The sequence below is a fragment of the Durio zibethinus genome, chromosome 1 (genome assembly GCF_047325235.1).
Source record: "Durio zibethinus cultivar Kanyao isolate XHJ-2024 chromosome 1, ASM4732523v1, whole genome shotgun sequence".
NCBI lineage: Eukaryota > Viridiplantae > Streptophyta > Magnoliopsida > Malvales > Malvaceae > Durio > Durio zibethinus.
Window position 1 is genome coordinate 28,284,875 of NC_143162.1, and position 15,337 is coordinate 28,300,211.

The 15,337-nt window shown below is 27.8% G+C and overlaps 2 protein-coding genes across 2 annotated transcripts; both read left to right on the forward strand.

Moving 5' to 3' along the window:
* The first annotated feature begins 1,906 nt into the window (after positions 1-1,906).
* LOC111311202 (protein trichome berefringence-like 7) lies at positions 1,907-5,482 on the forward strand. The gene is made up of 3 exons (XM_089764024.1): positions 1,907-3,201; positions 3,724-3,882; positions 4,971-5,482. Exons 1-3 carry the CDS (start codon positions 2,387-2,389, stop codon positions 5,257-5,259), a joined length of 1,263 nt encoding a protein of 420 aa, XP_089620150.1. The 5' UTR covers positions 1,907-2,386; the 3' UTR covers positions 5,260-5,482.
* A 406-nt stretch (positions 5,483-5,888) lies between these two features.
* Positions 5,889-7,377, forward strand: LOC111310735 (protein TRACHEARY ELEMENT DIFFERENTIATION-RELATED 7A-like). The gene has a single exon (XM_022910152.2). It carries the CDS (start codon positions 6,589-6,591, stop codon positions 7,156-7,158), a length of 570 nt encoding a protein of 189 aa, XP_022765887.2. The 5' UTR covers positions 5,889-6,588; the 3' UTR covers positions 7,159-7,377.
* Positions 7,378-15,337: the final 7,960 nt, after the last annotated feature.

Genomic DNA, 15,337 nt, shown 5'->3' on the forward strand with positions numbered 1-15,337 from the left:
TTATCTATTTAATCTAAAATATAAATTCTGTTAATGTACTATCAACAGTATATTATCCATGGGTTGCAATGTGTATTTTTATGTTTGTTCATTTTTTATTTGTTTTTAACATTTTCTTTCAAATATTTAATGAATATTTTTTAAAATTATAAAATATATATTTTTAAAGATTTTATTTTTTATATGCGGGATATCAAGCTTTTTTTACTATCTTTTTCACCCTTTTTACTTTTTTCTTTTTTAAAAAAATTAAATAATATTTTTTAAAATTATAAAAATATATATGTTTTTAAAGATTTTAATTTTTATATGTGAGATTCACTTATACCAAACTATCATTTTTGCTTTTCCTTTTTTTACTCCTTTTAACATTTTCCTTTTTAAAATATTTAATTAATATTTTTTTAGATTTTATTTTTTATGAGATTCAATTGATATCAATGGTATATCACATGTTTTTTCTTTTTTTAATAAATAATTTTTTATACTTTATTTTTTTAGATTCATTTAATATCAAGAGTATGCTATATACCTCATAATGCATATGCCATGTGGTGTTTCCTTCTAATTTCTTTTTTTTTTTTTACTTTTTACATTTTTTGTTTTTCTTTGCTTTTTGATATTTTTTAATTTTTTTCATAACTTTTTTGGATTTTTTAAAATTTGAATAATATTTTTTAAGATTTAAAGTTTTTTAATGGTTGGACCTATTTTATCAAACTTTTTTTTTCCTTTTCTAAAAATTTTTTTCATTTGATAAATTTTATTCTTGTGCAAAGTTTAATTTGTGTGTCATGTGGCACCCTTAATTTTTTGTTTTTAATTTTTAAATACTTTTTGAACTTTTTATTTTTTAGTTTTTTAAATTTTCTTTATATTTAATAAAATTTATATTTAAAATTTTTAAAGATGGGACTCAATTTATACCGATCTTTCTTTTTTTTTTTCCTTTTCAAATTTTTTTATAAATATTTTTTTAAAATTTTAATTTTTTTTATATGAAATTCATTTGATATTAAAGAGACATTTTGTTTGCGGATTTTTAAATTTTGAAAGAAAGTAATATTGAAGGGAAATATGTGATTCTTGGGTTTTATTGATTTAAAACATATAATAATTTTGTATTTGGTTAAAAGGAACGTAAAATTACTTAACAAAGTCTTTAGCTATATTATTATTGATAACACATGAATAAAACGTGACATTCATAATACATTACAAGTGAATAATATGTTATTTTCGTTGAAATTAAAAAATTTTTAAAAGTATATTTATTTATATTTTCAATAAAGATAATTTTATAATCTTAATTATTATCTTTATGTTGATTGTACTTACGCAAAAAAATATACAAAATTTATATGTAATAATAATAAGTAAATGCATTTTGAATTTTATATGTAATAACATTAAGTAAAAATATTTTTACGTTTTATATTAATTTTGTTATGAGTAGTAATAAGAACCATGTTTTTTATTTTAAAAACGTGATTTTTTTTTAATTTTAGAATTTTAAAAATATAATTTCAATATCCACTATTTTTTTATTTTAAAAACATAATTTTTGTTAAAATTTCATAATTTTAAAAATAAACTTTCAGCATTCACTATTTTTTTATCTTAAGAATGTTATTTTTATTAAAATTTTAAAATTTTAAAAATATAATTTTAACATCCACTATATTTTTATTTTAAAAACATAATCTTTTTTCAACATTTAATATATTTTTATCTTAAAAATATGATTATCATTAAAATTGTAAAAATATAATTTTAATATTCACTATGTTTTTATTTTAAAAACATAATATTTGTTAAAATTTTAAAATTTTGAAAATTAATAAATAAAGACGATAAAACAAAAAAGGAAAAAAATTAATACGTGATAACTCACGGACATCATACTAGATCCTCTTAGACGACGACCTCCTGTTTGTCTCACCGACAAGTGCCATTTGCCTTTTAACCAAAGTCATGGTCCTTGCACTCATCTTTGTCTAGTTGCTTTATGTTTTATAGTTCTTGCATTATGCTCAGATCTACAAATGAAATCCCCAAAATACCCTCACCTTCCATCTTTATTTATTTACTCTCAACTACCTTGCTTGCTGCTCCTGCAAGCCAGAAGCTTCAAGTTTGCGAATGTCCGGTTATGTTGAAAACGACCCGTAAGATTGGTACAAAATACCTTTTATCTTTTGTAATTTGCTTGAGAAAAATGTGGGATCTTGAACTTTAAGTGTTGTTCATTTCAGTTGCATGGTTTATTTCCTGATGCTGCTAACTTGGCGTACTTAGCTTTACTTTGTTGGTTCATTTCTGAATTCTGATAAAAGTTGGATAGTTTTTTTGGTCAACACTGTACATTTTGGAAAAGATTGTTAAGATGGTGGGTAGGTTTGAGGTTGAACAGTATTCACTAAGCAAGTTGAGACAATTTCATGAAAGGGTTTTGAGTTTTGGCGACAAATTTGTAAAGATTCATTGTAAGCTTTGGGTTTCTGAATCAATCAGGGCACCTGTTGTTATTGGTTTATTTTTATCATTCCTTTTAGCAATGGTATGCACATATTTTTATGTCTTTCCAAGATATCAGCCGGCGATTCGTACTTATAGAGTTCATGAGTCCAGTGATTTAGTTGGCAAATGCAATGTTTTTGATGGCAAATGGATCCCTGATGAAAGTTATCCTTTATATAATGCTTCACAATGTCCTTTTGCTGAGCGTGGGTTTGATTGCGTGGCGAATGGAAGAAGAGATAGGGGTTATCAAAAATGGAGATGGAAGCCTAAGTACTGTGAAATTCCAAGGTTTAATGTGCATGAGATTCTTGGAAAGCTTCGTGGGAAACGGATTGTTTTTGTTGGTGATTCATTGAGCAGAACACAGTGGGAGTCTATGATATGTTTGCTTACGAAAGGTGTGGGGGATAAGAGGGATGTTTACGAAATTAATGGAAATAAGATCACTAAACGAATTAGGTTTTTGGGGGTGTGGTTCAGTTCATATAATTTACGTATCGACTTTTATCGGTCAGTTTTCCTGGTGCAGCCTGGTCCAGCACCGAGGCGTGCACCCAAGAGGGTTAAATCGACAGTCAGACTTGACAGGCTGGATGATATTAGCAAAGAGTGGATAGATTCTGATTTCCTGATATTTAATTCAGGTCATTGGTGGACCCCAACTAAGCTTTTTGATATGTAAGTTATCTAGCTCTCTTTAACTGCTTCTATTGGTGTTCTTTGGTGTTCTCTTAGAGAATTTTTTCCTGTTAAATTTTGGTTTGCATTTTTAGTTCATTTAGTTTCATGAACTTTTACTTGCATCTATTTGTGTTCTAAGCTCTGTGAATCTCACTGATTGATGTGATGGATTAAAACGTGATTTCTTTTTATTTCTGAATCCTTGTTTTGGTGTATAGGATATTTTCTTAGTGGCAATGCGTCAAAGACTGCAAATGCACATAATAAATTTACAGTAATGTGATGTGCTGATGTTTGATCTTTTCATCCATTTCTTTTTTGACCAACCTAAATGAACATAGTGTTCTGCATGTTGGAATTTAAATCTATTGTACAATGTATGCCTCATTCTCTCGTTGCTGTTCTGATATACTGACAAAATACTCAGCTGCTCTGACTTTTGCTTTTAGGACTAAATTACAAATCCTTATGAATGATTCTTTTTTATGTAGAGATCTCCTAACAAGATTTTCAATACAGGGGTTGCTATTTTCAGGCAGGTGGATCACTAAAGCTTGGAATGGGGATCCCATCTGCCTTTAGAACTGCATTAAAGACTTGGGCATCTTGGGTTGAGACTTCAGTGAACAGAAACAGAACTAGGATATTCTTCCGGACTTTTGAATCTTCACATTGGATGTAAGTCATTCTACTTTCTACCAGTTTTATTGTCTATTATAATTGTTATTAGCAGCTTTGTAAGTTTACCCTATTATTAGATTTGAGAATGAGATATGTAGAAAGCAAGTGCTCCACCTTATCTAAAAATGATAATAGTAATTGTTTTGAGGGTGCTAAGTTGGGTGATCCATAAAGACATAAAACTTTGTGCTTTCAAAGTTATTTACCATAAACATATTTTTTTAAATAATAGAGGATAATTTATTATGCAGGTAGTTATTTTGAAATCATTTGATATTGTGTTGCTTGCTGGATAACAGTTATCTGTGGCATTCTCAACTGTAGTAGTGAGCTTCAGTGCTTCTCAATAATAACCTCAAGGCTCACAAAGGCTTTGGCTTTAATGTGTCAGCGTATAGCTTCGTAGATCTGTGATAGTAATTAAGAATAGTGAATTGAATGGAAAATTTGCAAGATTCTTAGGTGAAAAAGAAAAAAGAAAAAAGAAAGAACTGATTGACATGGCAAATTCTTTTGCCTGTTGAAAACGATTTTATGGATATGTTTTTTCAAATAATATCAATTATTATTTGTTTATTTATTGGATAATTGAACACTTTTGTTATCCAAAGAAAGCATGAAACCCCTGCTACAGATGTATAAAAGAGAACAAACCTTTGACAAGGGCAATTAAAATTGATCGATAAGCACCCCTTACAACAATACCCCAATCATTATGTAAAACCCTGTTATTTGAAGTATCAACAATATTAATCAAACCAGTTAAGCAAGTGTTGACATCAGCACTGATTAACTACAGCACACTTTCATCAGTTTGAGATGACTGCTATGCTCTCTCAAATTCCTCTCCCTTCAATTCAAATATGATGTAAGCTGCCCTGGTGACCTTTAGCATAACAGTAGAAAAAGATTTGCCTTTAGAATGTGCAGTAGTCCAAGCAAACCAATCCTGTCAAATTCCAACTGTCCAAACAAGAAGGAGCTCTTTTCTTCGTACTTGCTTGTAATTCACCAGATCTCTAGATTTTTAAGCAGATTACCTCTTTGCACAACTTAACTAATAGTAATCTTTGTGTCTGTATCAGTGGTCGGAACCATAATTCCTGCAAAGTGACTAGACGCCCTTGGCTAAAAACTAAAGGGAGGGACCATAGCAGAATTTCCGATATTATAACTGATGTTGTGAAGAAAATGACAACTCCTGCGATAGTGTTACGTGTTACCCCTATGGGGGCATTTCGTAGTGATGCTCATGTGGGCACTTGGAGCGACAATCCGTCAGTACCTGATTGTAGCCATTGGTGTCTTCCTGGAGTACCTGATACATGGAATGAAATTCTCCTATCAATGATGCTCTCGGAGGATGGACTATAACATGCAATACTTTTACTCAACCTTCCATCCCCTTTCTGTATCAGGTTGAATAAGAACGCTTGCTGTTATGGACTCTAATGTTTATGGTTGTATTTAGCATGATATATAGCAAGATGCTAGATCGAGTATTGGACTCTAGTGTTTTGGATGTAAATACACGTTTACTAATTATTACTAACTGAAAAAAGTCCGAGAGGCAAAAATAAAAACAATACTAAAATAAGTATAAGCTGCAAGTTTCTGGGTTTTTGAGCAATATTTGTTTGGTGAATGTAGCTGTGCTATTTAAAAGCAACGAAGAAAAGCAAGACTGTGGACTCTACCACCAAGAACTCCCGCTAGCATGAAGCAGGATCGACTCTTGATGAAGAAATATAAACCCATATGCCTCGTGACTGAGGTCAAGGATCCACCTGCTAAATTGAATAGGGCGACTCTTCCTGTCAGCTAGGAACTTATAAATTGTGCATTGGTATCGTTCTCAATTCTCATAACCACTTTCATTGTGATCCAACCGCCTTGGCAGTACAGGGAGACATGACCTCCTTGTTACTATCTTAAAGCTTTCATATATATATATATATATATATATATATATATATATATAAAATTTCTACCCAAACTCTAAACTTGCCAATCACCAAAGTGCAGAAGGTAGAAACAACAACTACCCTCAAATTTACAACTTGCTGCTACATTATAAGGATTGAATACAAACAATATACGTACGCACGAGCAATTCTATTTTCCCAATAAGTAAATACAAAGTCAAATGGCTACTGGCTACCTGGTTTCAACAAAGGAATTAACCTTGTGGGTCCAAACTCTTTGTATTTCATGATTTTCCTTCATCAGGCCATCGTCATTCCTTCAGATTCCAAAACAGCTAATTGAAATACTCTAAACGTGCAAGAAATTCTGTTTTCCCAATATGTAAATACAGCATGGCTTTCAGGTTTTTAAACCTTGTTTAACTGAGTTGTTGGCCAAATTAAAGTAGGCCAATATGGTTTTTCTTTTATATTTTTCATTTCTTTCTTCACCAGGTGACCACCTTTCCCTTCAGATTCCAAATATGTCTTAAACAGTTTTGGATTTCATATTAGCTTCAGCAGAAAAGCAAGGAAAGATTAGTGTTTTCCAATGCAAACAAACCCCATCGGCTCATCCTTTCTAAACTTAGATTGAGAGCCAAGTCACTTAAAACTTCAAATGAATTCTAATGCCAAAGAAAATACACAACTCTCACTACAAATAGGCTTCCAATGCTATCAGTTTCTGTACCAAAATTAAATCAATATCTACTTTATACTATCTTCTGATATTACAATGGCCTCACCTAATAACTTCAACTTCCCTTATTTCCCTCCACCACCACCACCACACCAGCCTTTCCGGCCACCTCCTCCACCATACCATCCGGCTTCACCACCACCACCTCATCATCCAATTACTCCGCCGCCACCTCATGTATACCCTCCACCACCTCCCCATGTAAATCCACCCCCAACTCCACTTCCTCCTGCACCATCTCCAAATAACCATATGGTTATAATCGTTGTGTTTGTCTCAAGCGGTGGTCTTTCCCTCGCATTCCTTGCAGTCGCTCTCTTTTGTTTCCTCAAGAAAAAGAAGAAGAAAACAATTCAAGAAACAGAAGTTGTTCATGTTGATGAACATCTGAAAGTGAAGGAGGCTACTGTCCCCGGTCCCCATGGACCGCACACTGTGATTCTAGAAATTGAGGATGATTTTCAAATTGATGAAAAGATTGTAAAGACCGAGAAAGTTGAACGAGGTTCGAATCTCCACTCCGCAGAGGAAAATCCTAAGGCCCTTGAGACAGGAGCAGCTTCTTCAAGTTCTTATCATCATCACCAGCTGGAACACAAGGCCTAGTCTTCTTCTATTCATTATAACAATGTTGTAGTCATTTAATATTTAACAGAATTGGTGAAATAACATAAATACCAAAGGAAAATTGTGCTTTAATTAAGTTCATGTTCTCTTTTTCTTTTGTTATTTCTTGAATTGTAATGAACAGATATTGCAAATGTTCTTCAATGGTTAATTGTTTCTATGATTTGCAATATGTTTGATAACTTAAATTCTTCACTGACCACCAAAGTTTAATTAAAACAAAACTCAAATGCTTGTTTGGTATGGGATGATGCTCTAAAATTTTAAAAATTAGGGTGATTTACACTTAATCATCTTGTTTGGTTGTAAATTAGAAATCTTATATGTCAATGATCTTGTATCATTGGAATAATAAAATTATTGTCTTGAAAGATACTTTGATTCTTATCCAAAAGTACGAAAAAGTTTTATCATGAAAAAATAATTTTTAAAATCTTTTTATGAATGATTATCCCAATAATAATAACGAAAAAACACATTTTTCCTTTCAAATTTTATCTTTATAAACAAAACTCCAAATTATATATAAAAAAAAGATAATAAATTTAATTAACTAGTTCAATTTCTTTTTATAATTTTACATTAGATTTATGGGAGCACACGTTTATGATTGAATATATTTTTGTAATATTATGTAACGTCTCGATCTCATATCGAGATATTTTAAGAATATGTTATAATATATATATAAAAACTTAAATTCAAATCTATGATGAACTTTTTGTAAGATAAAATCGTAAAATTTTCAGATCAAAACAAATAATATATCACAGGTTAAGTACGAATTTTTACAAATTATAATATGTCACAATACATAAATATGTTAAAAAAACAATCTGTCACATAATACTGTTTCATTTTATTCACCTAAGAAATATATAGCCTACCAAAAAAAAAATCTCAATTATCATTAAATATTATTTTTTAACAATTAAAAATAAGAATAACTATTAAAATAAAAATTATACACACAAATTATATTAAAAAATTCACCAAAAAGAAATAAACATTAAAAAGAAAAAAGAAAAAAACACGCGTATTAACTATGTAATATAATAAAAACCAATTGCAATGCTTCTAATAATAATCACAATTAAACCATTAATATAAAAATATCGCCAAAGAATTTTCTATTTAACTCAGTTAACTTTGGTAATATTATGCTCCGTCGCAATGCATAAACATGTGAAAAGAACAATATTCACACATAGAAGCCAAGTGTCTTGTATCCTCAACCTCTATCTCTATTTTATTTACTTCAAAAATATATCGCATGCAAAGAAAATAATTCTCAATTATCATTATATAATATTTTTGAATAGATAAAATAAGAATCACTACCAACATACAAATTACACACACAATATTAAATTTAAGAATTGAAACATGAAAATGAATTTCAACCAAAAAAAAAAAACATATTTTTGGGTAAAAAGATTAGGTGAAGAGAGGATGCTCAATTATAAGGTTATAGTATGCCACCAAATTCAATAAGAACTTATATTGGATTTATAGATCAGCCATCCAAAGGGACTACTGGAACGAGAATCGAATCTAAAATTTACAAATAAAATATTCAATATTTATTAACTTAATCAATTCCGTTGATAACATAATATTAAAAAAGAAAAAAGAAAACACAAATATAATATAACACAATCGGCTTTAACACTTTTAATAATAATCACAATTAAATGTTTAATAAAAATTACTATTAAGATTATAATTTTGTTTTAAACTCTTATTAGTATCAACATATGAATAGGGTTATAACTTAAACTTAACACCAAGTAGAATTTTTAATTGATTATAATACTATTTTATTATATTAAATTAAAAATAATTTAAAATGAAAATGATATTTTAGTAATATAATGGAACAACTATATATTTTTTTATCAGTCCAAAAGGTTTTTCATATCTATACTTATATATATATATATATATATTATAGATTATAAATAGTAAGTATATCAAACGAGACAATAATATAGTGTAGATAAATAAAATTAAAATAACTGAGATATATATAGACAATAGTAAAATAAATTGAGTCAAATGCTCAAATTAATGAGTTGTAACTAATTAACCTAATAAAAATGCTACATATAATGACTATTTTTGTCCCAACTTTGTTCAAGTTAAAGAGGAAAAAAAAGCCCTTAAAATTGTATTACAAAATCACCTGTCATTCTCTATATATATTATATTAAGAGTCGGCACATATAGCATTGCCCTTAAGCTAAGGTTAATATAACAGAATTAAGGTAGGCCGTAGTTATGCAATTGTTATTGGCCCCTTAATTAGAAGTAAAGGGAATGTCAGTTGAATCTTGAAATGCTGTTGTTGCTTCCTCTATTGCCTTGTTACTCTTGTTGAGTGCTAGAGTTGGTAGCTCTTCTTTGATTTTCACTCCTCACATATTCACTACAGGCAGGTAATATGGCATCTACTACTAGAGGGCCGCAAACAAGTAGTTTGGGTTTCGGATTTATCATTTCATGTTTGAGTTATTTTTTATTTAAATTATTCAAACTTCAGATTCTTTTGGATTTAAACTAGTTAGGTATTTTTTAAATTTTATGTAAAATGTAATTACTTTTGCATATTTTCAAATGCGAACTAAATTTGAGCTTGAAATTTTTTTTAATTCTAATCATTCAGATTCTTTCTAATTTTCTTTGACTCTTTAATTAATTCAGGTACAAATTCAAGTTTTTTCTATAACTTTTTACATCGGATTCATTTCTCCACCTCTACCTTACAGCTTATTTTTCAACTTTTTTATTTCTCTTGAGATCTTTTACTACGATGATTTAATAAATCTAGACTTTAGTTGTTTTATTTTTTATTTTTATATTGAGGATGAGTCACTTGATAGAGTATATAATATATTATTTATGTTTTTGAAAGTGAAATGTAAGAAATATTTGAATAAAAAAGTTCGATTAATTAAAATTAATTCATGACTAATAAAATGCATGATTTTAAATTTTTAATATTGCCTAATAAATTACAATTGAATTGGTGTTATCAATTTACTCATTTTAAAATTCTAATGTATACGTTTTTATTAGTTTTTCTATAATTCATTTTAGAGCAAATTAAAAGTAATGCAACCAAATTCAGATCGCTGCAAGAAGGTCAATCTTATTCAAATCTAATAGAAAATTTGATTTTTTTTATTCTAATGAGAATAAATATGAGTATGAAATTTTAAGAATGGGAATGGATATGGTTTTAAATTTTTTGTTAGATACGAGCACGAAGATGGGTAATATAGCACCCATCCCGTACTCGTACCATAAATATATATTTATATATATTTAATAAATTAATTTTTTATTTAATAATTTAAAAGTTATTTTAGATTTATTAGAATTAATATATTTGTATTTAAAAATACATATTTATAAAAAATTATTTAAATGTGCAAAATAAAAATACAAAAAATTTTTATTTTTATTTTTTTAAAAAGTCAAGGGTATGAGAATTATTAATACTCATTAAGCACCCACAAGGAAAAGGATTAGGATGAATTTGAATACCCATCTAATATGAATAAAAAGATGAGGTTAATATAGAAATAAGGGATAAGGTTGAGAATACTCAATCTATCCATACCTTACCAATTGATATCCCTAATTGTAACAAAAATCTTGGTCAACCTACTTTTCTTTGACTACAAAATCTCTTAAATCTTACTTGTGAAGAAGATGAGTTTAATTAGTTACTAGTGCATGGCCCCACTACGTTGGGGATTAAATATTTTGTATTTTAAAATATAAATTATTTAATTTTTTATTTTAATAAAAATTATAATTATTTAACTCACTCGATTATTTAGTTTTTATTATTTTTAATAAAATGCTTTATGTCAAATTCTATAAAATATTGGCAAAGATATTTTAATAATTTAATATGTGATTAATATTATATTATATTAAAATTTAATTTATAATTTAATAGGAGTATTATAGTAATTTTGAAACAAAATACAATATGTCAACTTCCTATGAAGTACTTATAAAGGCAATTACGTAATTATGGTATAAAGAAATTATAGTAATTTTAGTTAATTATGGAAGGAGGGGTATTTTTGTAAATATAACACAAGAGGTAGTTTAATAATTTTGACCAATTATGCTAGGACAGATATTTTCGTAATTATGATAAAATAATATTTTAGTAATTTTAGCTAATTATAGTAGGAAAGGTATTTATGTAATTATAGTATGAGGACATTGTAATAATTTTAACTTATTATAATAATTATATTTTCGTAATTATGATAGAAATGCATTTTATTAAATTTAGATACATGTCAACATCTTATTAAATAAAAAAAGGAGTGTTATAGTAATTTTCGTGGGAATTACTTTAATACATGTTATTTAACATTTAATAAGTAATTTAATAGGGATATTATAGTAAATTTAGAACAAAGTTCTACATGTTAAATTTTTATGAAGTAATGGCAAAGGTATTTTAGTAATTTAATATGTAGTTAATTTTATATTGTGTTAAAATTTCATATGTAATTTAATAAGGTATTATAGTAATTTTTAAATAAAATATCACAAGTCAAATTTTTATAAAGCAATGGTAAAGAAATTTTAATAATTTAATATATGATTAATTTTATATTATGTTAAAATTTAATACATAATTTAATAGATGTATTATAGTAATTTGAAAAAAAAAATGCTACATGTTAAATGCCTATGAAAGATTTGTAAAATCATTTCCATAATTACGAAATGAAAGGCATTATAGTAATTTTTGGCAAATTACGATAGGGGTATTTTTGTAATTTTGGTAGACAAGGCATCATTATAGTTTTAGCTAATTATAGTAGGATGAGTTTTTTTTTTGGTAATTACTGTATGAGGGTATTTTAGTAATTTTAGTTAATTATAAGAAAAGAAGTATTTTCGTAATTATCTTTGAAAGGCATTATAGTAAATGTGGACATGTATCGACATTATATCAAATAAACAAAAGCCTATTATAGTAATTATCAAGGAGAATGTTTTAATATATGTTATTGATTTTGAAACAAATTGCCACATGTTAACTTTCTATTAAATATTCATAAGCTCATATTTGTAATTATAGTAAGATGGGTGTTGCAGTAATTATGATCAATTATGAGAGGAAAGTATATTCGTAATTATAGTAGTGTAGTATTATAGTAATTTTGGTCAATTATAAGAGAATGAGTATTGCTGTAACTATAATAAGAAAAAATTATAGGAAATAATTTTAAAAAAAGATGTATTTTAGTAATTATAGTATGAGGATGTAATAATCGATTTAACCACGTGTCAATTTTTTATCAAATAATAAAAAAGATATTTTGATAATTTTTTAAGGATTTTTTTTATGTATTGTATAGATTAGTAATAATTTAAAATAAATGTGTTGGTTTATAAACCCACAGTATTGCTTAATAATGTCTTATCTTCTTCGTCAAAACCCATTACACCCTCTTGTTTTCTAATTTTTCACCTTTGTTTCAAAATTTTTTTTAAAAAAATTAATTACCATCATATTCTTTTCTCTATTCTTCCTTTTTTGTTAAATTATATTAAAAATTTGAAAGAAATAACTGTACATTTAGTCATCTACTCATATATAAAATTAGTTCCACAAGTTAAGAAAATGAAAAAAAAAACCATAAAAATTTCACAAAATTCATAAATCCACTATAATATAAACCAATTCCACAAGTTAAGAAAAGAAAAAAAAAATAATTTCAACAAGTTAAAATAAAATCCACATTTTTTCAATTGTAAATACTTTAACAAGGTATGACAACAAGTACTGCACCTGTGTAATTTATAAAAAAAAAGCTGATTGATGGGAGAATGAACTTCAATGGGTTGTTAGTCGATATGAGGACAAGTTTGGTCTCAATCATACTACGATTGGCGTGGGGGGCATACATATACTGAATTTGTGTAGAAATGAATGCATGCATATACAAGTCAATGGAGCTTTCAAAGGAAGAAAATACAGAGGAATATCAAAGATGTAGTTAGACTACGATTGATAGGCCTAAAAAATATAGCTTATGATCATGTTAACTAAAAACTATGTGAAAGATGGGAGTTGAATAGGGACTCTTTTTGTGGTATAAAAGTTGAATAGTATGTACTTATTGCTTAGTACCAGTTTCATTACTTCTTGGATAATAATTAAAAATTACTTATCAAAAAATATCCTAAATGGCATCATTATAATTTCAATAAAAGATTGGGTCAAATATTCATCCTTTGACCTATTTGTATTGCCGCATTGCTTACTAAGTTTCACTAGCAAATTTCTCATGAAAAACTAAACTATTGTGCCACCATGCAATAAACACATTGCCTTTTTACCAAAAAACTCTTTTAGACCCTACGTGTCCATCGCCAGTACTTCCTTCCACTAACCTCCACTATCAGGTTTGTAAGCAATAACCTAAGGATCATTGTGTGACAATTAGAATGCCATAATTAAATAAAATGATTTGACATACCAGTTTGGGTAGCCATGATAAATTCACGAAAGCAAATTGACTTTTGAAGTGGCTAGGTCTTTCTCTTTGCTCTCTTGTTGGTAGTACTTAATGGGCAGTTACCATATCTTGTAGAAGTGAAGAGGGGATCTTAGCCTAATTAATCAAATAAACCTAGAAGCCTACCCATGAAAGGTTTATTGGGCTAAAAGCCTACACAATCGCTAAACCACACTGACCTAATAAGATGTGCAAAGCCTATACTTAGGTGATCATATTAAATTAATTACATTTTCATTTTTGTTTGGTATTAAGATTAAATCCGTCAGTCGATTTTATTAAATTAAATCGCCAATTAATAGTAGCTTATTTAAAAAATTCTAACATTCTCCCATTTGAGCAATATTAATTAGGTTGTTTGATTTTAAGAAAATTTGACTTGAAAACAAGATTCCAAGCTTATTTACTTTACTTTGAAGTGGCCACCATTTTAAAAAATAATTTAACCCTATTAGACAACATCTTAATGTTCCTGTCTAACAAAACCATCTATTTTTGAATCATGATAGCCTTTATGCTCTTTATTGACATAAAACAAATCCATGATTACAAGTACTAAAGACTATTGACAATGAATCTTAGTGTGGCTCTATAACAAGAAAATAACACCTAAATGTGATCCAATGTATTATTTTTATTGTTAGGCCTCTTGTCGATTTCTCTAAACTTGTTAAAAAATCTTCATGCCATCTAGATTTGCTTATATGTCTTTTTAATATTCTCGAAATTCCTTAATGGTATCATATATCAAACATATCTAAGGAACAAAAAAGTTATACTTAAGACAGACATCAAATCTTAAAATTTCACAATGCATATAAGCAAATTTTAAATTTTCAAGTGTACATGTACTAACATAATAAATAATAACATAAAATATCAACCAATGATGACCATCATTCAAACATGGGATCAAATATCAATTAGATATTTTAAACATAAAGAAAAGGGTATAACATAAATACAAACTATGATTTGTGAGTATGAAATACAAATGACATACTCTCATTAATTAATTACTTCAAAAGACCCTAAAATACTCATACTCTCAACATGTTTACCAAACACTATAGGTCTTAACCTTTTAGTCAAAGGATTAGTAATCATGTTGTCAATCTCAACGTGTTCGATAATATTTCACCATTTCTCTAACTTTAAGATATTTTATCTCCAAAAGTTTAAACCCACTAATGTTCTTGTTGTTCTTAGAAAATAACACAACAAACTTATTATCATAATAAATTTTCAATAGTCTAGATATGGAATCAATAATGCAAAGACCTAAAATAAAATTCTTAAATAAATTGCTTGCTTAGTAGCTTGCTTAAGGCCATAGATTGACTTTTTAAATTGACATACTAAATTCTCCTTTCTAGATTCCTAAAATCTTTCAAGTTGCACCATATAAACTTCTTTTTTTAAATCAACATTAAGAAAAGCTATCTTTACATCTATCTAATTAAGCTCTAAGTCAAAATGTTCTAACAAGGCCATAATGATCCTAAAAGAATCTTTAGAAGACACTAGTGAAAAGTTTCATTATACTCTATTCCTTCTCTCTAAGTAAATCCTTTTGCCACCAGTATAACTTTAAA

Excerpts from the sequence above, each read along its gene's own strand:
- LOC111311202 (XM_089764024.1), top strand. The coding sequence starts at position 2,387 with ATGGTGGGTAGGTTTGAGGTTGAACAGTATTCACTAAGCAAGTTGAGA. Across the intron at positions 3,202-3,723 it reads CCAACTAAGCTTTTTGATAT|GGGTTGCTATTTTCAGGCAG; the intron begins GTAAGTTATCTA and ends TTTTCAATACAG. Across the intron at positions 3,883-4,970 it reads TTTGAATCTTCACATTGGAT|TGGTCGGAACCATAATTCCT; the intron begins GTAAGTCATTCT and ends TGTCTGTATCAG.
- LOC111310735 (XM_022910152.2), top strand. The coding sequence starts at position 6,589 with ATGGCCTCACCTAATAACTTCAACTTCCCTTATTTCCCTCCACCACCA.